At 48.8% G+C, this 26,762-nt stretch overlaps 1 protein-coding gene across 1 annotated transcript; it reads right to left on the bottom strand.

The window, feature by feature from the left end:
* LOC119097308 (uncharacterized) lies at nt 1-22,785 on the bottom strand. The gene is made up of 3 exons (XM_037220355.1): nt 22,502-22,785; nt 22,187-22,408; nt 1-591 (listed from the first exon to the last, which is right to left on the bottom strand). The coding sequence occupies exons 2-3, from the start codon at nt 22,214-22,216 to the stop codon at nt 1-3; spliced, it is 621 nt and encodes a 206-aa protein (XP_037076250.1). The 5' UTR covers nt 22,217-22,408; nt 22,502-22,785.
* Between the last annotated feature and the right edge of the window lie 3,977 nt (nt 22,786-26,762).

The raw sequence follows: 26,762 nt of genomic DNA, 5'->3' as shown, positions 1-26,762 counted from the left end.
CTACTCCCTGATGAAGAGCACCACGTTGCCGGTGTTGTAGCCCCCGCCCCAGACCTGCTGGTGCGGCCGGGACCCCAGGACGGTACCGGACTGGTGGCCTCCCTTCCTCAGGACCGGCTGGACCGTGATCAGCACATCCCCAGCCGTAGCCTCCGCCGCCAGCCAAGGCGCTGTCGGCAACACCGACAGCAGCGACCAGCTGCCGTAGGTGCGGCCGTTGAGGGCGCTCAGTCGGAGGAGGCCGGGCGCGCTCCGCAGCAGGGAGACGGTGCGCGGCACACGCCAGCTGCCGCCACTGAGCGCCACCCGATCGTAAACGTCCACCTCGAACGGGTCCCGGAGCAGCGCGTTGCCGGTCTGGCGCCGTTCATCCCTGATGGCGTCCGACAGGTTGTAGATGGAGTAGGGCGTGTCCAGACCCGGCTCGTCCGCGGCCGGCCGCCAGAGGGCGTTCGCCGCGTCCCAGCCTTCGCCGACGCCAGCCACAAGCAGCGTCCAGCCGCCGCCGTCGTACTCCATGTTGCAGTAGAGCTTCAGGGAGTGGCCCCGCACGGCGCCCCAGTGCACGCCCGACTCTGTGACCCCGTGCACCTGTCGCAGGTCACGGCAGGTCAGCGAGCTCTCCTTCTGGCAGAGACGGCCGCGACACAGGTCACCCGCCGTTAGGCAGTCAGCGTCGCTCGCGCAGAACTGGTGGTGTCCGCTGCGCCTCGCCACGAAGCGGTACGCCCGAGCTGGGTCGGCCAACAGCTCGCGCCGCGAGGCGACGCTCCTGAACAGCTGACAGGTGGCGCTGTCGGCGGCGTAGCTTACACTGGCGCAGGCTGGCCGCGCGAAGCAGATGACGCTGCATTTGCACAGGGTCTCGGCTGCGGCACACGGTAACGAGGAGCCTCAGTCGAAGAAGAAACATTGGAAAACAGACAACAGTGCTAATAAGGAAGGTTAGCAAATGCGTTGATATTTCAAAACGCGGCGATCCCCAGCCTGTTGCCAAATCATGCACATGAGTATGAAATGAGGGAAGTGTGAGTGCTGTCTCTGAATGAGCCTCTGGGTGTGTATAACAATGTGCCCGAGTCCAACTCTGTCGCTAAATTCCTACAAAAATATCTAAAAATGTTCTTTTGTCAATTCACACCTGACATTTTAAAACCGAGATCCACAGGATTACCCATGAGTGGAGGCACGTTTGTGAAGTTGGTGTGAAGCGGTAGCAGACACAAGAAGTTAAGGTGAAAATACTCATCAATAGAAAGTTCTCACTACTCTCTAGATGCATCTGAAAATTCATTCCCCATGACGCTTTTTTGCAGTATCTGAACTAAAAATAACTGTATCAATTAAAACTAAGCATGCCTTCTTATTCCTAAAATGACGTCCTGTACATAATGTGGTACCCGCGGCCATTTCTCGGGGCTGGGTGTTAAGTACATTGGAAACGGACAATAACCCTGATGGTGTAAATAAAAGTGTTTATATACATTTACGTCTATGTCCCTACTTATGCTCTGATGCAAGTTATAGAGCTATTTGTAGTGAAAAGCTTGCAGAGTATGGCATTTATGATACACAACAGGCGCACGCAGAGATTGGTGTGGATTTTCCGTACCAATTCCAAGAAGGCGTGGAGCTCCCCATGAGAAATGCCACCAATGGGACAAACCAGCCTTCAAGAAGGTGTGCTTCTTCGCAGCCTTTCCATTAACCACCTAGGCGAATTTGCTACGTGGAGCGAGTGGTGCGATAAAAGACGCGCTATCATGGAGAACGCTTGAACGTGGGTCGATGGGATCCTACACTTTGAAAGCCCGTACACATTGTTCTCATTGATTCATTGGAATATCTCACTCTCGTGAGCCCGACTGGAATGTGTTTGCCCACGTTTAGCGTTCGTGTACCGATTTATAAACGCATTAATCGAAAATTTGCTGTCATCAGGTGCGGTGGAGCCCGGCAGTTGGACTCACAAAATTAATCAAGTTAGAAAACTATGCAGTGATTGAATGATGATTTCGGTACCTGTGAGGTGAAATACACAAACATTTTAAGACGGCATTATTTACAACAAATTAAGCGATGCGTCCTAGCAACGCTGATCCCTTGCGGTTTAGACCACAGAACATTGCATTGGAGGGCAATTCCTAGAGAGGTGACATTTGCCGCTTCCGCTTTAACTAATGGCACACCTATGGGTCAGAAATGTGCGATAATTTTGGTCATCAATTCTTAAGCCCCTCCTAATGGGTGGGTCCGTGGTTTGCGCACTACGGCGTGTGCACGAAAACACAAATTGACCTATTACTTAGCAAGAACTCCGTTCGCTTTTTATTTCGCGTGCAAATAAGGTAGCCATAGTCATTTTTACCCGGCTCAGACCTTCCACCAGCAAACTAAGTTGCGTAAGTACTTCCCCGTCGTCTACTCAGTTTCCACGCAAATGCTGGACAAAGTGATGGAGAAGCATGAAAAGTGTGCTAGTTGCTTCTTAAAACTGAGTGGTAGGTACTATGGTCGGTGGATGCGAATAAGTAAGTCCGACTAACAGCAGTTGAACAGCGCAACTTCCAGTAAGTTGAGGTTAAGGCGCGCTCTAACTGCGCCCTCGCTCCTAATCAGACCTGCGTTTGTGTGTGATGTGGGTTTGATTAAATCTGCCTCGCGATCAACTGCAGGCGTCAGGTTTTAGTTCATCTAAGGATGGTTATCATGAGTTGTCTGTATGTTTATGATAAGCTGACTCAAACTTTATATAACAATCAAGGTATTGTTCGGATAAAAACGGTTGCACAAATCACAATATGCATATTCCCGACATTTTGTGCGGCGGAAAAACGGAACTCTTGCACTGTTTCTGGCTTCTTACTCGCATACCCGGCGGTTGGGCCACGGGACAAACGCCGAACACAGTTTGTCGCCAACTCTTGGCGTAAGGCTGAATACATACTTTTGGAAACGTTCCATGCAACACCCTATATGTTATGTTACGCTTGGTAGAGCCTGAAGGTGTGTCTCCGCCGTCCTGTATACCCCATGCATGTACCCGGAGCTGTATAAAAGTGGCCGATGGGCCGTGCTGAACTGGCACTGCCAGACCCAGTCCGGATATAACCGATTCACAACCAAGCAGACAATGTTCGAAACAAAATGCGTGTGAAAAACCCATCGGGCTCACCTTTAAAACGTCCAATTTCTTCGGTGGCCGGCAGATAGCCGGTATCCAGTGGACCTTGCTGAATTACGGAAAAGCCCAAAGAGGTCGACAGCCCGCACAAAAGAAAACGCAACAGCCGGCTCATATTTGTAATCCACCCGTTCAGGTGGCCGTTGCTCACGACCTCCTCCTGACACAACTCCTCCGTAAGGCTTACGGGCCGAGTCTGACCACCAAACCCTAGCCCTATAGAACACCGTTAAGCAATGCAATTGGTCACCTCCCCGCGTCGAACGCGTCGTCGCGGATGGCCGCCGCCCACCAGTCTGCAGCACGGGCGGCGCAGGTTTCATTTTCTGATTGCCAGTGCCAGCTGCGACAAAGCGGAGCCGCCGTGTGTGCCGCGCCTCAGCCCTTTGATGTCGGGGCGCGCCGCCGGTCGGTGACTGATGACGCGGCCCGCCGCCACGCCCCATTATGGCGAACAATCCCGTCAAATGGCCGGTACGAGGCGCCATCCAGCGCGCCGCCCGGTGTCGCGCGCGCCAGCCGCGCTGACCCGGCGACCAAAGGGCGGCTCTTGTGGCGGCGTATGACGGATCGTCGCGGCGACACTCGCGCGCCGCAGGGCGGGCAGGACCCCGCTGACCTGCTGTAGGCGCTGACGCCGCAGTCGGCACGTGGTTCCAGCGGCTCTTTATTCCTGGCGGTCCGTTCTCTATTGTCACCGGATTGCCTTGTGGATGCCCGTTGCACGACCATCCATCGGCTGCCGACCGGAATGTGTGGTCGTTTAAGTGATCGGGCTGCAGATTCACAGCGCTTTCATGGATTTCGCAAGGGCCAAGAGACTTGCAAATCGGGAACAATGCCCGGAGAACAACCTCATTATTTTGCGGGCGGGGCATACCATCAAACCATTAGGAATGCTGCAGGGAACATTTAAAATAGCTGCAGCGACCTGTGTGAATATAATGGCAGCACTACCCGTAAGTCCGGCGTTCGAAGCCATTCATCGCTGCCATGGCCGTTTTTCGGCAGTCGACCAGTGTTGTTCCGGTTCGATTGATGTCGCCTTCTGTCCTTAAAGAGGCCGAGGTTAGCAGCGCATAAACGGTCACATGTTACACCGCTGCAAAGGCTGCCTGTCACTGGTTAAAATGATGGCATGCAAAGGCATGATGATGCTGGAGTGCAGCGTTCGCTAGACTTTTATTTTCTGTATAAAACAATGCCGTTCAAGACGCGTATCTGTCATCGATGCTTTGATGCTGTTAAGTTGGAAATGCGCGCCGTACGGTAGCTGTACAAGCTCAGGTGTATGTCATGCACAATGTGCATGCAAGCCGATGATGAACACCACATAAACATTTTATGAACTGGGCGACGAATTATTTATGAAATTGTTGGAATCAGCGAGTTTCTTTTAATTCCTAATGGTTTTCTGGCCCGTTTGCTCATTTTCGGATAATTATCTGAGTTGAGGGGATATACGGTTTCATAGATTGCAATCCAAGCAATGAAGCGATAAATTGCAATATGAGTTTTAGTCATGGGATGCCCATATGCATCTTTCCTCTCAAGCTACAAGGCTCCGGGTGCGTCCTTCAAGGCATGTTAACAGAACTTGCATGAAAGTATCGTAGCAAAATGAATGTAGTTAATTCGATGTAGGCCAGAAAGGTGATGGACTCCTCATGTATATGTATTGAAAGTTGTTATCCTAAAATAGTTGGTCTTAAATATACCAGAAGGTACTAGTAAAACGAAGTGGTTAAGCAAGCATTGATAACATTGAGAAAATACCACACTGAATGTATGCCCATGGTTATGGGAAAACACGTATAGGAAGGTTAAACATTTCAAAAGTAAGACACGTGAATTACAGAAAATGCGCCGAATCAGTACAAACGCTGCTATCATCATGACACTATCATCGTTAGACAGTCTTGCTATCACCGCTATCAAAGGGACATAAAATCTTCGAAGATATTGTTCGTTTTATATATTTTTTAATCGATCAACGTCATTGCTTAGGCTGGTATGCTTTTGTTGGTAGTGCCTGCACAGTTTGGATGCGTATTTTTCTATGTTTCAATTATTAAGGGCTATTTTTGGCACTCAACCGCGTGTTTCCCGTCATCGAAAGATTCGAGCGAAAAAAAGCAAGACAAAAATCCATGTCATCAAAATATTCAAAGCGAGCACCATAGTCCACCCCACAAGAAAATATGTTCAGGAAAAAAACAGATTGGTTTTGGCTTCAGTCTGACATTCACACCCGACCTAAGGTCTATCGACGTTGTCGTAATCCCAAATTTAATTGTCTATAAAACCATCTCAGTGGCTTCGGCTACGGCTCAACGGCTTCGTCCAGCACCCCGTTCCCGCATCCCCTTGAAAGATTCCTTAGGAATCGCCTGCGCTGACGGCCGATGCCTGACTTTAACTTGCAGATGACAGCGACCTTAGAAAGTAAATATGAATTTGTACATATCCGCAATATAAAAATATCAATTAACCAACTGCTTACAGCTATGGAAAGTGCAGTGCTGCTACCCCGCACTGTTGGAAAATCGTTAAAAAAATGTAGCATTGGGGCTCAATTGAACCCCGCCCTCGCACGACCGCGTGTTAAAGCAAGCAAGATTAACCTTGTTCACTCGTGTCCGTCAGCACCGTTTCAAAATGTCAAGTTTTTTCAACACAAACAGCACTTACTTAGGAAAGCCCAGCCCCTGGTAAACTGATAGGTGGCCATTTTTAGCATAAGATATTAAGGACTCCCAACCGACGAAACGAATAGTTCAGACAAGACCACAGTGTTCATGAACTACATCATGGTATTTACATGCACGTTCTGGCGATGAAAATTGGGGTGAACCGGTACAGTTGCACACTACTTGTGACCACCGAGGCCACAGCTCAATGCGGCATGTTTTTAGGGTGGGTTGGTAAAAACGCCAACATCAAAGAGCGTCGCATCCGAGAATACGGTAGAACGCAAATCAAAGCCATTGAAAACCGGTGCGTCTTGCATCCCTGCTATATGGTTACTGCTACAATCGTCACCGCACTACATGGTCCTCAACGGTTATCCCTTGAGCCTACTTGGTAGTTTTGATACCGGAGACACCTCATCACTGCGCCCCAGGTCATCACGCCATAGCCTGCGGCGTCAGACGACCGCACCGAAGTTGCGAAGTAGGTTCTCCAGCACTAGCGCCGCGGAGTCAGGACCGGCGAAATGGTTCGCAGCTTCCACGATTGCCGGTGTTTGTCCGGGAAAAGGGCCCATCAAGATAATCAATTAAACGCGGCGCCCGGACGACCTATGACCTCGCAGCGGCGTGAGGTGATTAAGGCCTGGATTACGGGACAGTGCGCATGCGCGCCAATAATTACAGGGCTGTCGCCCGCTAGAGGTCCAGATTCTTTCGGTCCGGACACTGGTTGAATGAAAAACAGCTGCACAAACTGGGAGGACACTAAGTTTTTGTGAAACGTAAGCGACGAAGAGCTCTTCAATGCTAAGGATTTCAAGTCCTCGCCACCTTTGCGAGGGCTCGAGTCCAAACGATCCGTCGCCATGACAGCGGGCAGGCATGGGATGACGTCAAGACCATCATTCCAGCTCTACAGCACTTCACCCCTCACTGGACCCTCAAGGTCACTTGAGGACGCTTCACCACGAATGTGAAGTTGTCACGTAATGAGGCCCCATCAACCACCGCACCCCTGCCCCGTGGCCGCTAGGCGGCGCGATCGGAGGACCTCCTCCCCCGGGGCCCCGCGCCCTGCAGACCACATCTCCGCACCCCATTACCGGTAATTGAGTCGGGACGCCCGTGGCTGCCTCGCGCCCCAATAAACAAAACAACTGGGCGCCGGCTGCGCGTAATAGGGCCGTAATTTACATTTCCAGCAAATTCCACAACTCCTTGACAGTCGCTACAGTAATGGAAACGATGCGGGCCGGTGTCGGAAGTGGAGCAGCGCGGCCAGCCAGCCTGCCAGCCCATTACCGCACAGCCAGACCGACCCGTCAACAGGCCCGGTGGGGTCGCTCCCTCCCACGCTCCGACGAGGGGAGGTGGCCCGGACCGGCGCCGGAGATTCTGGTGGGGCGACGGCTGAACTTGGACTCCGGCGTTGGCGGTGGAGTCCGGTCTGGGTCGCTCTTTATGCAGGGTAGTTGTCGTTTTGGGAAGATACTTTGAGGCGGGAGCCCCTCTGTGCAAACAACCGTCAGGCTTGGAATACTAACGGTGCTGTAGTAGCATTAAAAAGGATGTTTCGCACTTGGACATGGCTTTGAGCTGAGATGGCAGGACTCTCCTTTGAATGGAGACAACCACGGTCGTAAACTCGGCAAGACTTAAAACGCTGCGGCTCGCAAGCTTGGATGGCATGCGTCTACCGGACTATTCCATACCAATCTACCGGGCTATTCCAGACCAATCTACCGGACTATTCCATACCAATCTGCCGGACTATTCCATACCAATCTATTTACACCGTCCACATGGTCAGAAATGACAACGGCCAACACCAACCGACCCCTAGCCGCCCATCGATGCCGCCGGTCGGTGGACGGCTCTATGTGACGCCAGGCACAGTAAGATACACCGGGACATAATACTTTCCTGAAAGTTGTAATCATTGTTTTGTGATTATGAGCTTGTCTTTGTGAAATTGTGAAAGCACTCTCGGCATTCCTTTGCCAACAACATGTCGCATGACGGCGTACAGTGTACACAGGGCAATCATGTGTTGCGCATCCGTGTGTCTACATGGTGTGTTTAATATTTTTGTAGGTAAAAGGTTCTTTTCTATGAGACGTGTCGCATTTTATCGATATAAGTCTGTTCAAAGATGCGCTGATGGCATAAGGTGTGTGGGCTCAAAAGCTGAACACCAGATCTCGTTCTAGCATGAGGGACGCATACTTTATGTACCGCATGTCTTAGGCTTTACTCGTAGCGTGGAACAAATCGAAACAGTCAGGTGGAACAGGGAGGAGGCTGAGTCGGGCTGTTGCGTGGTTGTTTGAGAGTTTATCATTTCTAGCTCTGGCAGCCTAACTGCTATGAAACTAACTTCTGTCGAGATAACGTGCGAAGTGTGCTCTCACATGGCCTACTCCTCAGCCGCAAGCCTTTGGTCTCTTGGACAATCGCACAATCGCCACGTCATTGTCCAGAATTGCGTGAATATCTAGGAGAAGCGTGTTAAAATTTTAACGAGCGGTGTCAGAAAAAGAGAGCGGGTAGAGAGAACGAGTAAGCGACAGGGAAGAGGCGGAGAGACGTTCAGAAAGCTGGACGGATGCAAAGGAAAAGACAGTGATGGGGAAGGAGAGTGTAGAGATGGAGAGGGATAGAGGGCGGGAACTATGTGTGTGAGGGCGTAGGTAAGTGAGTGAGTTAGTGAGCGGGAGTGTAAAGGCATAAGGGGAAAAGGAATTGGAAGACTGAGAAGAGAACATCCTCGTGGCGTGCATCGCTACGCTGAGGCGTTCCCGTAACCGCGCAACTTTTTCTACACACGATTGTAATTAGCTGTTTCGCGCTAACATCCCATCCAAATGTGTCAATGCGCCAAGCACTGCGTTTTTTCACGCTCAATTTATCAATTGTTGACTTTCACACACACACACAAGTGGCAAGCAATCGCGGGATGTTTTAACTCTCCTCAGTTTTGAGCCGCGGTTCCATGGCATGGTTTTTACTGCTGGATAATGTTACGGCCGCGCGGCAAGCGATCCCTAGCGGGAGAAATCTGCACTTAATGAGATTAATGCGTAACGACGTTTGGCTGTACGGTATTCATCTTGAAACTAACCCTCGCAGCGTAGAATCATCTCATAACGTGACTGGCGTGAGCAGAACCTAACGATGATTTCACCGGCACGTGACCCCATACAGCGAGCCACGCATCACCGCTCCTATTCTGGACGGGGCCAGAGCCTGTAAAATTGGCTCGATATCTCAATTACTCGGCGGACCGTTTTCTAGCACGCGGCTTGATCGCCTGTTCCCAGGCCGCGTGATGCCGGCACGACCTCTGTAGGAGGAGTGGCCCCGGGGCGACCCGATTTCATTACACGCCGCTGGGCCGGCCGACAGCCGGGTGGCCCTGCACCTAGCTGTCCAGATGCCACCTCGACGTCTAATTGCCGGCCCGCTGGCCGGGTGGGGCGCCGGCGGCCGCGGCGTCAGCGCATTCTCTATCTCGCGGTCATATCCCGCCTAACGGGAGCCGCGTAATGAAACGGCCGCGACATATGCGAATACCGTACCCATACATCACAATTTACGCGGTGAATAAATAGCGAATAGCAGCGATGAGGGTGCACCAGCGGCGCCGCCGGCGGCCGTGGGACCGAGCGGCGACCGCAGGCGCTGTTGGGGCGACGCATTCGGGTCACTTCGCCACAGAAAAGCGGAACTCACATCGGAGACTAATGGCACGCGCGAGCAGATTGCCTTGTGAGATCTTCTGCCACACGAACTCGCACTCAGTCAGGGGCAGCCAGAACGGAAAGCGGCCGAGGCGAGCGGCTGGCCGTTCTGCGGCCGCCGGGGCTCGCCGTTATGACGTGATTATCCGCTGGCCTGCTATTAATATTGCATGGCGACCAATCATCGTGGCGCGTGCATGATCTCCGGCCTTCAATTTCTTCTCCGCGGATTTCCGCACGCTGTAAATCAGGGTGGGCTGGAGCATCGCCATCGAATTTATGGGCTGGTCGGGCATGTGGAATCACCCGGAAATTGCCTAGGACAAAAAAAAACGCTGAAGTGGTTTCTGCTGGCCTGCGCCAGTTTGCGTACTTGCTATGTCTATGAAACTCCCACCACATTATGGATCCTGGGCTAGTGATGATAGACGATTGTCCACGTGGTCAGCCTACATCGAACACGTGGCAGTTAATTGGTCGTCCGTCAACATCGAGATGTCGCATAACGTGCTTTGCGGACTATAATAGGCATGCTCTTAATGCTTAGATACCACTGGCATCATTACGCGTAATGTGATATGGTTACCAAGGAGAGGCAGAGAGTGATGCTGCATAATGGCAGCGAAGCATGTGGAATAGGACTCGGATCATTCAGCCTGTCTCTGGACATTGTTCATTGGCATGGACTGTATGGACTGAAGCGCACAGTCGGGTAAAGTTCGGTGCCTATTTACAGCCGTCAAGCAATCTCAAGGGCAAGATCATTTCATGTCCAACCCAAAATGGTTGCAAATATATTGCTTCGGATTGTCATGCTTCTGTTGAACCCTAGGAAAGAGCATTGACGCTGATATTAAACCATTTGCAAGTAAGAAAGACTTTTCGGTCACGTGGTCTCATTTACCGCGTGTGCGTCCTATTCAGCAGGCAATCGACTGACAAGTCGAGATCATAAGATCATCTAGTTTTAAGATCATCTAGTCGTTATATAGCTTGCAGACCGCTAAGCGTAACGTGCGACAACTTGCGATGTTTGTATTCAAGCCAGCTTTGGTTCGTATGCATCTGCTAATCGATTTCATATACTTTTTGCCACAGACAAATTGGCCATGTTTGCAAAGACGCATGACATGCCTTATTTCTATACTTAAGTTTCGCGCATTTATCTACCAACAACTTTCCCAAATTACACTAAGTAAACCGCCACATTCCTCCAGAACCAGATGTATACCTTGTAGGACAAGGTTATCCTTCTTTTCGTAACAAACGAGCTATCTATCTTTAAAAAAGGCATGCAGAATCTGCTAAGCGATAGCTTCAGTGTCTTCCATGCCTCCCTGCCCGCCTGGAATTTCAAGATGTCACACGCATCAGCGTTGTAAGGGATGACCAGGTCACACGTCGCTGCCTATGGCCTGCGCCATCCGTGCGTAGCCTGTGTGCCATTCACAGCATACAGCACGCATGACGTGGGTGCCATGACCTGTGCGATCCGTTACAATCAGTCGATGTTCCTGTTACCGACTTATCACTACCGACGGCGAAATGGTGTGCGCTGTAACAGCGCTTTGGTGTAATTAATGGTAAGGCTGAGGCTCTGACGATGTTCTTGCTTCGTCAGTCTGATCTTAGGCTTGATCTTAGTTGCAGGGTAAGGAGATTACCTACTACGATCTTGTTCCACTAGCCCTTCCTGACTGGTGGCCTATTTCTTAATGCCACCACGTTACCAGTGGTCAAGACAAGAAACAAGACTCGCGGCGGGTATTACATATTTTAGAATGTTCGAAGGTGTGAGTCGTTTGTTCCTGTGCATTATGTATGGGATCTAGTACTGTTCTCACGGCCAGTTCCATTTTCCTACAAGCGGCGAGTAATGCTGGGCCCAAAATGGTGCGCATTGAATACCAGCTGAAGTCTACGCTGGGATCCAGGCAGGTTAGGTGCAGGCCGACTCCCTAACATCCCCTGTTTGTCCTCTGATAGACGATGAGCTTAAAAATTTGCATACAAATCGTGTGATGTCACTCTAATTTCCTGGTAGGTACTGCAGTTTTTCTCAACGCACGCACGTGGACACGACAGCAACGAACGCGATGAACGCTGAAATCGGTCACGCCCCACAGTAGCTGCACCACCCTGACCGAGGTCACGGGTTTGATACCTGTGCGAGCCTCGAGTCATAACACGTGGCCCACTCACAAAAGAGCGTGCCTAGTGTCCCAAAGAGCAATGAAAGGGTGGAGTGGCGCGGCTGTAGCGCCGAACCCCCGCGCGCACCGGATGGTTGCTTCGTGAGCGGAATTTGTTGTCTCTTCCACGAATCCTCCCTGGGCGCTGGAAACGGACTAAGCCAAAGGTATGCGTGGTATGCAGATGCACCGGGGGCTCCGGGACCGGCTTTCTAAAACGCACGCCGCTTTTCCCTTGCTTGAGACTCGGCTATTCAGATTTACGACCTGTTTGATGGTCCTGCGTATACAGTGCGAAGCACTTCTCTGCCGTTATTCATTGCGTGGTGAATTGCAATTAAACAGCATCGCTGCTGCCCTATCTCTATGTGGTGGCTTGCCGCCTTCCACTGAAGCCTGTGCTGACCTAATAGCCGCAATTAGCACTGACCCGCTACGGATAGTTAACATTTCAATTCATAGATGGCGCGCCAGGTTTCGAGCGTTGAGCTTCGCCAAACCTCCGGCCGGCAAGTGCGGGTGAATGGGGTGGCCAGGAATGATTTAAAACGGCTATAGTGTGTCATTGTGTTTGAAATGAACTATGTGGAGACTACATTCAACGTGTTTATTCAATGCGCCGCAAACCCGACATTTTGCGACGCAATGCTGTTGCGAAATATGAATGGCACGAGGGCTTAAAAACATAAGTAGTATGATCTTTGCCCAAAGTTATATGACTTTTGTATATTTAGTGTTGGAAGGATTGTGAGCTGGTTTGTTTTACAGTCACCACTACTTTTTTCCTGGGTTCGGTCACATCACAATGGCAGACAACGCCAGCGGCTTAGAAAACCACATGTGCGCAAAAAACTTGACCTTACCGCAGCGTAATTCAAGTTCCGCTTTTATATTTCATAGCAAGAGCATCGGATTCATAGAAACGTGATCACTCCTTCCGAATACCGTAAACAGCTGCAATCAGTAGCAGCAAGGATATCACCGTACACGTACTACGGGGCGGTCTAACATGACTTGCTGGGTCAGACCTGACTGTTTAAACTGGAAATGTCTGCAGAGTGCATGGAATACTCCATTGCAAAAACGCTTTCGCGCAAAAATTCAGTGGAGCCAAGCACGCCAAGGCTTTGACATGCTCGTTTATAGAACTAAAATTATTCCTACGCTCTGTTTCTCGGAAATAACGGGATGCTGTAACAAAATTTGAAACTTGGCATGATATTTGTTACTTGTTAAAGCTTAAGTACTCAAGTTCAAGACCACGGTAGTACAGTTTGTTGATTTTCTAGCCATCAGGGTGCATCAAATGTTTTTTTTTTAATGTCTTTCATAGTGAGATCACGATAACACCCAAAAAGATCATCCATGCTGAGTCACTTATGATGTTGTGCAAAACCTAATTTTTTTTTAAATGGTACGTTAGATTAAATGACATAATCATAGCTAATCAACATGATGTAGAGAGAGAGAGAGAGAGAGAGAGAGAGAGGAGAGAAGAGAGAGAGAGAGAAGAGAGAGAGAGAGAGGAGAGAGAGGAGAGAGAGAGAGAGAGAGAGAGAGAGAGAGAGAAGAGAGAGAGAGAGAGAAAGAGAGAGAAGAGAGAGAGAGAGAGAGAAGAGAGAGAGAGAGATAGAGAGAGAGAAGAGAGAGAGAGAGAGATAGAGAGAGAGAGAGAGAGAGAGAGAGAGAGAGAGAGAGAGAGAGAGAGATAGAGAGAGAGAGAGAGAGAGAGAGAGAAGAGAGAGAAGAAGAGAGAGGAGAGAGAGAGAGAGAGAGAGAGAGAGAGAGAAGAGAGAGGATAGAGAGAGAGAGAGAGAGAGAGAGAGAGAGAGAAGAGAGAGAGAGAGAGAGAGAGAGAGGAGAGAGAGAGAGAAGAGAGAGAGAGATAGAGAGAGAGAGAAGAGAGAGAGAGAGAGCGAGAGAGAAGAGAAGAAGAGAGAGAGAGAGAGAGAGAGAGAGAGAGAGAGAGAGAGAGAGAGAGATAGAGAATAGAGATAGAGAGAGAGATAGAGAGAGAGGAGAGAGATAGAGCATAAGATTTGGGAGAGAGGGAGATAGAGAGGCTGAGTCCAAGAAAGGGTTGCTCGAGAGCGGAGGTAGCGGAATGACGGTGTTGGGAGATTGGATGGGTGATGGCTGGCCGGGCATCTGTTTACGGTTTATGGACGATGGGACCGGGGCAGATGGGCTGTCCGTCTGCACCGACCATGGTGACTTGGTCGTTGCGCGTCGTAGCGGAGGTACGGAATGACTTCCATGTTGGGACACGTGCCTATTTCATGCTGCCACCAAGCCCACGCCCAAAGTTTGCACTCCTTTAGCTCTGAAGGGAATATTCCACAACTGAAGACGTTGGGCAGGCACCAGATGTGATGAAACAACCCTACTTGTAACTACTGGTGCGCTCTTAAGTGTTCAAGGCAGCTCTAACCAAAAAATGTCACTTTTAAGTAAATATGTCCCCAAATGCGATAGCATCTTATTACGCTATGACACGGCTTTAAGGATGCCAGAGTCGCCGCCAGATTAGCGTTATGAGGTTTTTTTGCCGTTTTTCGTGGTGTTCTTGTACATATATCCGTGATTTCATGTTGGTTACTTCCATTCTCAGGCTTTATTATGGCCCTATTCTTAACAAATACGACTCCAAGTCTTTGATCCGTTATAATTCCTACCATTGCCCAAGTTCCTTTATTAGGTAGAATAAAACGTGATTCGTGTTTGAAGGTTGCACTCAACGCATTACACTGGTTGGAGGCAAACTGTTGTCCGTTAATACCAGATATCGAGCTGACATATGCCAGACACGAATGATTCGATGACCATAGCTACCTTGAACTTGAGCGTTGCGCATCCAATGAGGCAGTATTATTCAGCTGACGTTTCTACAGTGTCATGTATGCTTACGTGACCATCAAATAGTAGGCACGAAATTGCATGCGCAAGTTCGCCGGCGTCAAACTCAGAAAAAAGGGCTTGAAGCCTCAAAAATGGCATGGCTGTGAACTGTACTAAATGATCTTCAGAATGACTGTCCGGCTTAAAACCATAATACAAATGTGAAATACCCTCCCTAAATGTGTTTCGGTATCGATCCAAAACATAAAAGGTATAAATTTTGTACGATGTAACGCACACAGAGGAGAGCTAACACACCGGTTGGGCTATTCTCCCGGACGCCAACAGAGGCAATGTAAGCCCTCGATATCCGTGGAGGGAGGGGGGGGGGATGGGGGCTCGATGTCCATTTTTAGTCATTTCTTTTCAGTTAACGTGCATGGGGCCAATGGCGATATCATAAGAAAATGGGGAGTCAGTCCCCGTTCTCTATGGTTCTCGCGCTCCTGGCATCGAAGCAAGACTGATACAATCATCTGCGTGTTCTTTAAAAGAATGCTGCAGTCATCCGCTAACGCTAAAAGCTGTCTACGTTCCTGCTGTTGAAACCTATTGCAAAAAGGGACAAAAAGAAAAATCATGATAATATCCAGATGCCCTCTTCCTCTCAATTCTCAACACTGATGATCAAAATGCATGCCGTCAGCATTCGCCGTGCTGCAATTACTGTTGTCACAAGTTCAGCGCCGGTGTCGGTGCGTTCGCCACCTCCCTGTGGGCGCCGTCAGCGTCGACTGCCGCATGCCAGCGGGTCGGCGGACAACAGCGGAGCGTGCGTATGACCTGTATGGCCGGCACGCCGAACGGCTCACCCGTCATACCAGAGCCGGCGGCATACCGGCGGAATACCGGCGAAGCCTGGTGTCGCGCAAGAGACGGACACCCCAACCCTGTGCCGCCCCAAGACCACCACCCAACCCCCGGGACTACCACCCCACCCGACGCCGCCCCCGAGACCACCACCCCACTCCGGTACCGCCCCCGAGACCACCACCCCACCCCCGAGACTACCACCCCACCCGACGCCGCCGTCCGAGACCACCACCCCACGAGCTCCCGTGTGTCAGCACAGCGGCCTCCACGCTCGCTGGTCACTCCCGTCGCACGCCGCGACTCTCCCCGCCACCCACGAAACTGGAAGCGGGACCTGGCTGCTTGTGCCGCGTGCGCGAATTCCGCGGAGGAAATCGTAAGCCGCGCTGGGTCGCGGTGGCCAGTTCTGCTGACCCACTTCTGGGCGGCGGTCAGGCGGTGGCCGATGCTGCACGGCTTGCTGCCGCTTCGCGGATGACTGCAGTCTGGAAAGTAAATGCCGCTGCATCCCAGGGTGGCACTGTCCACGCAGTGATGCATGTGAAAGTGCTGAAATGGGTCGGGTCTTGCACGAGAGGTGCTTCAGCATGGCGCCGCGCCGTCTGTCTGTCTGTCTGTCCGTCTGTTTGTCTGCCTGTATATGCAGCAGCAATTATGATGCATGATGGAATGATAGACCACTGTGCTGCTATACTTTGGCAAGAGCTTGGTTATTTATCCTGGTAGAGTATGTGTATGCCAAGCACTTAGTCACATAAGCGTAAAGCTAAAGCGTAAAAATGCAGGTCTCAAAACCAGTTCAAGATACTCACCGAACCGGTCCTAAATATGTGTGGCAGTTCGTTTGCCGCCTCATTTTTTTTTAAGCTCACGAAAGTAATACACCACGCCCTGTACTCAACCAAAGAAAGGAGACAGCAGCAACGCATCTCATTCAAAAGCCTGTCATCCAAGCTTAGTGTTCAAAACAGCACAGCAGACTCATGAATGCACGACGTTTTTCATGCAGCGCCTTTCAAGACCCCAGACGACAACCACGCCACACAGCACGGCCGGGCGCGTAATGGAGTGTCTCCCACAGCTCGTCGAGGGTTCTCAGCGGAGGCTCGTTGGTAGGCAGCTTGCGCGAGCCACACGCTGAGCTATGTAACCTAACCGGAGCCGGCCGCGGCCGTCCCTCGCCCGGAACGCCGGCACGCCCGACGCTCTCACGTTTTTGCTCGCCAGATTCGCCGGCCGCTGAGAAGTGTCACGACTCGCGTGCCCTCCCCCCCCCCCCCCCCCCCCACGCAGCCCCGGCGGCTTTGGTCTGGGCTCTCGCCTCCGGCTTCCCGGTCCGATGGAGGTCCGGTCCGGTGGAAATCGCGTCTGATGGTGGTCCAGGTAGAATGGAGGTCTAGTCTGATGGAAATACGGTCCTTTTAAGCTACTAAACAGTGGAGGTCTGGTCTGGTGAAGGTCTGATCCGCTGGAGATCTGGTCCGGCGGAGGTCTGGTCTGCTGGAAGTCTGGTCCGCTGGAGGTCTGGTCCGCTGGAGATCTGGTCCGGCGGGTGTCTGGTCTGCTGGAGGTCTGGTCCACTGGAGGTCTGGTCCGCTGGAGGTCTGGTCCGCTGGAAGTGTGGTCTGGTAGCACGAAGTCCGATGGCTTTCCAATGCGAGAGAGGTCCGATTCAGCCCGGCGGACCGGTTCAGTCCGTTCCGACGGTCAGGTCCGGTTCGGTGTCACACTTGGCCCACTGTCGCGGCCTTGGCGCCTCTCAGAAAGGTCGGCGGACGGCAGGAGCAGTGGGTCAGCGGAGGCAGGCGGCTCCGGCGCCGGGCCGTCCGGCCGGCCGGCCAGCTCATCACCTAACGGTGGGACCGAGGCTGCCGCGGTCTGGCCGGCGGCTCAGCCGGCACCACCGGCTTGGTATCCAGGCCCTGCATTTAACGCCAGCCTGAGCCCGGATCATAAGCGGTCGACAAAATAAGTCCCTTGGAGAGACAGACCGGTGCCGCGGAGGTGCCCTAATCCTATAGCATTTCCTACTTAGGTCAAGGTCAGTGTCACGCCGGGTATTTCCGAGCCACATGTCTGCGGCAGCCCGCCTAATTTGAAATGTGTGACTGTATCACAAGGATAGATATTATTACTTGCTTTTTGAGTGGATTAGATAAAACTTTTTGGCTCAAGTTTCAGGATCATTCTCGCATGTCTTGTGAGCTCATCGCAATAATCAGGCTAGCAGTTTTGACAAATCAGTTGCAGGGTCCAATTACTGACCTGGACGTATCACCCCTGGGTTTTTAATCATTTTGCTCTGATTTGGCCACTTTTTATATTTCCAAGCCAATCAAAATTCGGTTCCTACTTTGTTTGATTTGCTATCGCACAGCTTTCATTTTAGTGAGCCTTCTCTTTTTCCGGAATTGGCATAGTAGAGCAAGATAATTAAATGACTAAATAAAATGATTGAATGGCTGTATGGACGTTTGTTACTTTATTCCATGCCTCCACCCATAACACTTAGGGTGCCAAATGAATAGCTTGTCATAATATTTATTTTCGCGATGAATGTTTCGCTGCTTAAAAGTTCTACGGCTCTTTTCTCAAGTAATTTTTATGTACTTAACGCATTAATAATGAGTAGATTTTTATGGAATACTATTCACATTCGATGCCTAGACCACGCTAATCGAGTTCAGAATAAGTTATACAAAAACCTGTATGGGCAATTGTTCCTTAATTGCATACATCCACCCAAATTTTACAATAATTCCAAACCTGTCAATGATGTCAATCGGTCGAGGGAGCTGGATGTCATTTCTGTTTATGCTTCAAAAATTTTGGCATGAAGAGATCGGATGACAGATGCATGTGTTAATTTCAGCAACACATACTTCTTTACAGGCTATTTTTCCTAATTTTGCGAATTAGTTCGTCGCAACACTCGTTAAATAACAGTTGTGCAACTCGGAAATAGACTCTAAAACCCCTTATAATTTGTTTCGAGGTTTGTACCGTAATCCTTCAGCTAATTCGAAGCCGATTTTATGAAAACAGCTAGCATGATATTGAAGCATTTGCCAAGTAGCTTAGCATTCCGATTTATTTGCAGAAAACGTTTCCAACACATGAAATGAGAGCAAACAAATTAATACCAAATCTATACAGTACCATCCAGGTTGTATTCACAGCATTGATTTTCATGGTCCTCCAATGCTCACCAAATCGTTATCCAGGCTTTTGACAAGATTATGTGCATTATCAGCGGGAGTACAACACACACACACACACACACACACACACACCACACACACACACACACACACACACACACACACACACACACACACACACACACACACACACACACACACACACACACACACACACACACACACACACACACACACACACACACACACACACACACACACACACACACACACACACACACACACACACACACACACACACACACACACACACACACACACACACACACACACACACACCACACACACACACACACACACACACACACACACACACACACACACACACACACACACACACACACACACACACACACACACACACACACACACACACACACACACACACACACACACACACCACACACACACACACACACACACACACACACACACACACACACACACACACACACACACACACACACACACACACACACACACACACACACACACACACACACACACACACACACACACACACACACACACACACACACACACACACACACACACACACACACACACACACACACACACACACACACACACACACACACACACACAACACACACACACCACACACACACACACCACACACACACACACACACACACACACACACACACACACACACATACACACACACACGCACGTACATACGCACACACACACATATACGCATATATATATATATATATATATATATATATATATATATATATATATATATATATATATATATATATATATATATATATATATATTCAATCACAGCCCGTATGACATGAACTTGGTACCTAGGCTTCCTCAGTTCAAAGTTAGGTGTGAAATAGAATATTGCGATGTCGATTGAAACATTGCAATGTCACAGACAACTTTGGCTGAACCTATTGCACTAGTTAAATCTTCTTCGACGTAGTATGACCACGTCGAACTGCACTGGCTGCTCGGCTTAGTACCGATGCAGTCGTGCATGCCCTCACATCCCAATAACCCATGAACTGCTCACGTTCGCGCATCGGGAAAAGCAATATTGACAGTCAAGAATGACGCAAGTATGGCGTGAGGAATACGGCCCATTATCATTTTAGCATAACACTAATTGTGCCGAAATACATGACTTAGTAAACGAATACATTTTGCTTGAAACCTGTTGCAAATATATGGGTTATCTAAATAGCTTATATATGCAGCTTACATGTCACATGCAGGCTTCCCACAGTGCTGCGCAATTTACCACGTGAAGGTTCGCGCTGGTTTGGCGCTCATTTGGTGTTCGTCGTCCCATGTTCATTTCAGTACAGAGGCTTTCACAAGTAGCATGTCCTGCACCCATTCCACCAGTGGACCATGTCTACAGCCATCTACTACTACCAACCAGTTGCATCCACCTATTACCAACCTGAGGGCATGTCTCTACCACTTCCTAAATCTTGTTCCGCTCTGTTTTAAATCGTTCTATATTTGGCGCTAGCACGGCCAACAGAGGTACAGGTAGTTGCGTTGTGTTACTTTCTGAACTATACACCCTAAATTGCATAAGTGTTTTACCAGTACACATAGCCATACGCGTAACTTTGCTTAAATCTCTACCAAACCCAGCCCACTACCATTTTCATATGGAAACCGTCAGTTTGCAAATTATTTGTCGTGGTGAAAGCAAAGCGAGGAGAATAAAGTAAGAAGATGGGGGGGGGGGGGGGGGGGAGCGGAGGCAATTCGGTAAATACAACATCAATGGGCGCAAGAATCTACTCTTCACTCATATCAATCTCAAAATAAAGCAATATCCAGGTAACGGCATGATGATGATGTTGGTTCGTGCTTTAGGACGCGTCTTGGCCACACGGTACACGTGAATAACAGCATGAATGTGTTATCTTTCTTAATAGCATCAATATGATATGCTATCTTTGAAACAAACTGTTTAACTTCCACCGACTCGCCAATGGCATTTACCACAATCAACGGAAAGTATTTACGCACTAAGGTCAGAAAGCAATAACATATGTGTCACGTCCCTGGCATAGCGACGAGCTACATCGTACATAACACAGCTGCATTGCTTTGTGACCACCAGCATGTTTTGTGTCCTTGAACATCAATGCATAGTGTGAGGTTGATGCTTGAAACATTTATGTGATATGAAGAGCGCTATACTACAGAGCATGTAATCTCCAGTTTAGAATTTAATCGGGGTGAAGCAAGGACTAAACACACCTTGCAATATTTCCTTTTATAATTCAACTCACGATGCACCTTACAACCTGTGGCTTAAGAGATTTCCATACAGAAGGTGAGGTGCTTGTCCAATTTAGACTCCCAGCCCGGAACAATTCAACTGTGCGTTCAGCTTTTCAGAAGACCCAAACTGACCCAGTAGTTTACATTGGCTAGGTACGACTGACATTGTCATGTCCATTTTTCTTCTTTGCGTTGAAATGTAAGTGGGGAAGCTTGTAAACATAGCTTGTAAAATAATACATCAATTAGCAAAGGTCGAGATGCAAACATCTTGCCAACATCCGTCTTTACCAAAAGTAACTTCTTGCTGCACATTTGATTCGAAGTAAGGTGAATCTGCTGTTGATTCCTCGACTCTTGGTTGTGAATTGCAGTCAGAGTTGACATCAACAAAGGTAAAAGTGCCTGATGTAAGGATTCCTTCACAGCTGTTCTTGAAAACTGGCATTGAGTCGACCCATAATTTGGCTGACAATCGCCTTGGATCAGAATCGATTCTAAACACATGAAAGGGGACCGACCATAAGTCTGATCGCAGCAACTACTATTTGAAAAATGATTTGAACGGTTAATTCTGATGCCGTGCATCTATGTGCAATGTGCCAGGCGTATATCCCGATTCCATCCAAACTGCTCTTTTTCCTAAGTACACTAACATTTCCAACGTGCCTTACCCATACCGGTGGCATAGTTCCGCGTTTCATTGCTCGTTAACACATAGGCTTTACATTTTCTGAGTATGGTCAAGCGTAGCAAGGTGACTGGTTAGAGAGAAAAGTCACGAGTCATTGCTCGCACAGGATCCCAGCGCGGGATACAGCAGCCAGGGGTGTGTGGGCAAACACTCGTCTTGTCAGCTTTCATCTGCGCCGAAGCGTCCATAAGTTGTGATTGAATTGGTCGTCCTGTGAAGCCATTAGCTGTAATAGCAGCCGGGTCATCTCTGGACCAGAAATTAATAGCCGGTCGGCGATGCCAGTGCAAAACAGCGGCTGCGGCGAGCGGTGACGCGGCGGCGACAGATGGCCGACGCTCTCCATCGCCGGCGCGGTAGAAGCGACGCGTGCGCACCGCTCCCACGAGGGGCGTGCGCCACTGAGGCCGCGTTGCGTCGCGGACGCCGCCGCGTGACACCCGGACGGAGGACGGCCGCACTTACTGTCCTGTCAGGCTCGTCGCCGGCTCGCATGATGACGTCGTGGAGTCCAGCTGACGGCCGACGGCAGAGAGTGGCTGCCGGGGCCGGCGCAGCGTCGATTTTGGCCTGGATTGCTTGCTCGGTCGAGCGGAGAGCGTTATGTGGGTCCTCGTGGCGATGATAAGGATGATCGAGCGGGGATGGGTATTCCGTTCGTTCTCTTGCGTTGCCGCGTTGCCGGTGCTAGTGGGACGAAAATATGGGACTTAATTGCATCATCAAAACGGTCATGTGGGAGCGAGTGAAAGCTGTCACAGCATGAGTGTTAATAGTTACCTAGATCGCTGGTTACAAAAAGTGCACTCGCTTTGTTGCGCATCGAATTTCTGAAGGGTCCTGGATGCATTTTCACATCGCTTATGTCATTTCCACATGTTTTCTGATGGCGAGTAAATGGCCTGTATATCTCAAGCTTGAAATATCACAGATACTCTTTAAGTTAACTTTCCACACCAGCATAATTTCAATGCAGCCTTATTTGGTACGCAACCTTCAAGTAACAAAAACTAGAGCAAAAAAGAGTACGGCTCATCGTCTGTCGCCAGTGTATGTCTATGCAAGTGGTTTGTAAATTTGCTATGGAAGCATTCTTACTTCATCATATACCTATTATTCATTAAACGTTTGCGAGTGTAACCTCATGGGAAAACACATAAGGTACTTCTCACTTGAAATGACGATTAAGTACATGACGACGAAACAAAAAGGTTCCAAAGTAAACGTTACGGAATACTGTAATAGACACCATGGCATTCCACGGGCATCGATCCTGCCCATGCTAGCTTTCATGCGTTTTAGCTTTGGCACCAACTTTTGTCCCTGGCTAAAAGTTCTGGTGTTAAAAGGGTACCCCGTTTATCAAATGTTCAGGTCCTACGGAAACCATTAAAGTGTCACTTATACATTGAAGGTGAATGATGTATGTTGTATACTGTGTATGCACCCATGGATGTTTTGATATGCCTTTATTGATGCAGCTCATCATTTTGGATTTAATCATGTGCCATTCAATTTTATTTCGGATTATTTATATGTATCACGTCCTTTGCCACCTTTCATAGCCAGGAGAACCAACAACATGAGACCTCACGAGATTTATGACATACAACGAGGATCATGATGCTTAATTTTATAACTACCCAAGAAGCGCCAGGCATGCTGTATTTTGCCGAGTGCGTGAAGTATGACTTTTACACCAAATGGCTTAACATGGATGCCAGCCATATCCGTGACATTTGTGGAAACAATCAGATAAAAGATAAATCAGACTGATTTGCTCCGTCACAACTTTTGGATTCCCTCAGTAAGTTTATGCATGTTGGGACTTTTTCAGAAGGATGTAGCACTATGCAATACTGATGCACAACTGAACTAAATTTAGGTTGTTTACAAAGCATGCAAGTACTGATATGTTTTGTATTCGTGATCTATGCCAGTTGAAAAATAACTCTTGGAATGAGAGCTTTTTAAAAGTGAGATGACATCAAAAACGCTACCGTGACATTTTCAAGTAAGTTTTTCATGTCGAAGTTACATTTATTATGCATATTTGCTATGTCATGTCGTGCATTTTTCATCACATATCGTTTTATTCTGCATATTTATTCATTATCTGAGTGTTTGGGAGCCATGGAGGGATGGTATTCAGTGCGGCGCACGTCTAACAATATCAGTCTGTAACCCCACCTAATTAGAGCTTAGCTGCTCTTTGTTAAAGCACAGTATCCCAAAACAAAATTGGGTCCCAAACACATGCCTTGGCGTCCCATTGTGCTCCTTGTTGCCACATTAGCATTCCTACTTAGCTGGTGGGGCTGCGTGACGTCGTATCTTCTGGTGGATCACCTTTTTCTATCCTTTACTCACAAACGGGTGACCAGGAGTGCCCGCCCCCGTCCACCGCAGCGCACAGAGCCGCCCAGTAACACCCATATTAGGAACATAAAATTATAAAGCCGCGGCAGACTGTGCTAGGAAAAAGGACCTGGCACTTAACAGACAAGGCAGAAAAGCCCAGAGGGATTATTACTTTCTAGGCCATTAGCGAGGTGTTATGACGCACACAAATGTTAGTTAATAGCGAAAGAGAAATAAAACTTGTCATCGTCAAGCCTTATGACTGACAGACCTGTAACCCCAAGAATCACTTCAATGAAATGTTACAAAGCTACTTCCAGTTACCACGAGCCAGGGTGACCGGTTGAATGCCCTTCGCTCAGATGGGGATCAATATCTCCCCTGAAACCTGAAAGAGCAAGAGAGCTAGAGACCAAATCACAGGGTGGGTTGGCCTGTATGTGAACCAATTTGAGTGACTATTTTCGGATCCTACTTTATGGACTTTCGGTCAAATAAGGCAAAACAAGCTCAAACTTCAGATTGGTGTCCAAAGTGTCCCTAGACCTCCTCGCGCAGCCGCTTTGAGCCTAGATACCTGTTCTAAGCAAAAGGATACTGGTGCTGCTTTAAGGTCAGTGACCTTCTTCAACCTTTGCAAACGTTATGGTGACCAAAATCCCACGATATTTTTATTTTATTTTGCATTTGAATAGGCGTCAATGATTACGCTAGATGATATCTTTATAAAACAAAGTGCTGAGCTGACCTTTTTAGATAAGTGACCTGCTCATACGTTGAAGAAGCTTATAAAAGATGACTGTTACGGTCCCTGATATTCATAAATTTGAAATAAGCTGCAAAACTACCGCTTACAGCAAAACCTAGAGTAGAAAATCAGGCTGGTTTTGAACTCGGTCCGACCCACATACCTGATCCTAGTCCAATGGAATTTGTTGTAATCCTAAATTCAATTGTTTGATTACCTACGAAACTGTCGGAAAGATATTTTGCTTTGTCTGACACTCCATCGTCGCATCAGATTAAACGATTCTCCAGAATTTTTTTCACTGGCAGCCATTGCATGGATTTGATCTGCACTAGGTCAGCGACTTTACAAGACACAAACTAATCATTGAGATCAAAAGATCCATTTTTAGTTGCCTTTAGCTATGCAAATTTCAGGAAATTCGTTCAGAAATTATTATGCAAAGACTTCCGAGGCGGGTAAATTGCCCTCTCCCCTCCCCCCCCCCCCCCCCCTGCGCGTGTTAATGCACTAAACAGCTTTGGGACAAAGCAAGGTCTTGATCTGGTCAAATGTATGCACACACGCTTGTCAACGGAAGACCAAGCAAGATCCTGATCTGGCCAAACGCATTCCCACATACCCCTCAACGGAAGACCAAGCAACGTTGTTGTTTCGTCGGCTGACGGGGATGATGGCGTAGGTGAAGTCTAGGTGAAGTCACCGTTAAGCTGGTGATATATGCACACGCGGAGACACAAGTATACGCACACGCGGAGGCCCATCTCCACAGGGGCGGTAAATGCTGGGTTTTGGCAGAGCTGGATGGTTTTGGCCACTGCATAATTTTGCATGTTCCATATTGTGGCAGATCCAACCTGCGGGGCAACCGAGGCAGATGGGCCGGCTGCAGCCCGCGGGGCAACCGAGGCAGATGGGCCGGCTGCAGCCCGCGGGGAGCTCGCAGACGGGGCGAGCGATTTAGAGTTGCACGACAGATTATTGGTCGTAACTGTCTATAAGCAATTTCCTAGCGGCCTTTTAAGGGGCCATTTGGGGCATATTTTTAGGGTCCATTGTTTCGAAACGTTCATGCGTGCTATATTTGGGGAAAGTAGGCAACTTCTTCATTCCATAGTTTTTGCCCGAGCAAGGATGTTGTGAGAAGTCTAAGTTGCAGTTCGAAAATGGGCACTCAAAGTGCTCGGTTTTTCTAATGCTAGGACAAGACCCGTCCTTGTGTTTGTATGCGTTGCCAAATTGTGCCGGAACTGCTTTATATATAAACTGATGAAGTTCAAGTATCATCTCATTCTTTGCAATGTCAGCCCACTTAAGTATATTGCAGATTTTAAGATGGTTCTGAGGGAGTAGGTGAAAGTGCATGGTTGTTAGTCCTAACAGCTCTTTTTTGCAGCATGATTAAGTGATAAAGTAGTGATTTACAGTTGATGCCCCATGTGAGGCAACAGTAGCTAAGATACTGTAGGACTAAAGAGCTGAAGAACACCAGAGCGTCCCTTGATTATATTTATCTCATTCTGTATGACCGTCAAGGTTACCGCCATTTGATATTCTTGAATTAAGGGATAAGCCTCTTGAGTTTCTTTGATACTGAAACAGCTCTGACTTGTGTTGTTTGGAGCTCTCTCGATCTGTTTCAGTACAATCTATGTGTTGACATCTAATCCCTGGTGCGTAAAATAACGTGTTTAAAAAGCGCATGGGTTATTTGTTGACAGTACCACTGGTTCTGCTTTGCGTCAACAATGGAATGTCAGCAAACACACGGAATTTGCGTTCTGCATGTGCGCACCCGCAATTTTCAAACACAAAATCATTGATTTATGGTGCATTAGTCCCCTTAGGTCCACTTGGTAGTGCATGGAGATCTGCCGTGTTTCCCAGAAGCAGAATATGACCGGGAATACTTTTGATCAGCAATGCTACAAT

The sequence above is a fragment of the Pollicipes pollicipes genome, unplaced genomic scaffold, assembly GCF_011947565.3.
Source record: "Pollicipes pollicipes isolate AB1234 unplaced genomic scaffold, Ppol_2.1 Scaffold_4295;HRSCAF=5057_pilon_pilon_pilon, whole genome shotgun sequence".
NCBI lineage: Eukaryota > Metazoa > Arthropoda > Thecostraca > Pollicipedomorpha > Pollicipedidae > Pollicipes > Pollicipes pollicipes.
This window is presented reverse-complemented; position numbering and strand designations above follow the sequence as displayed.

Bases quoted from the DNA above. Each gene is read 5' to 3' on its own strand.
- LOC119097308 (XM_037220355.1), bottom strand. From the start codon at position 22,216: ATGCGAGCCGGCGACGAGCCTGACAGGACA. The intron at 592-22,186 runs GTAAGTGCGGCC...GACCTGCGACAG, and splicing joins GCGACGAGCCTGACAGGACA to GTGCACGGGGTCACAGAGTC.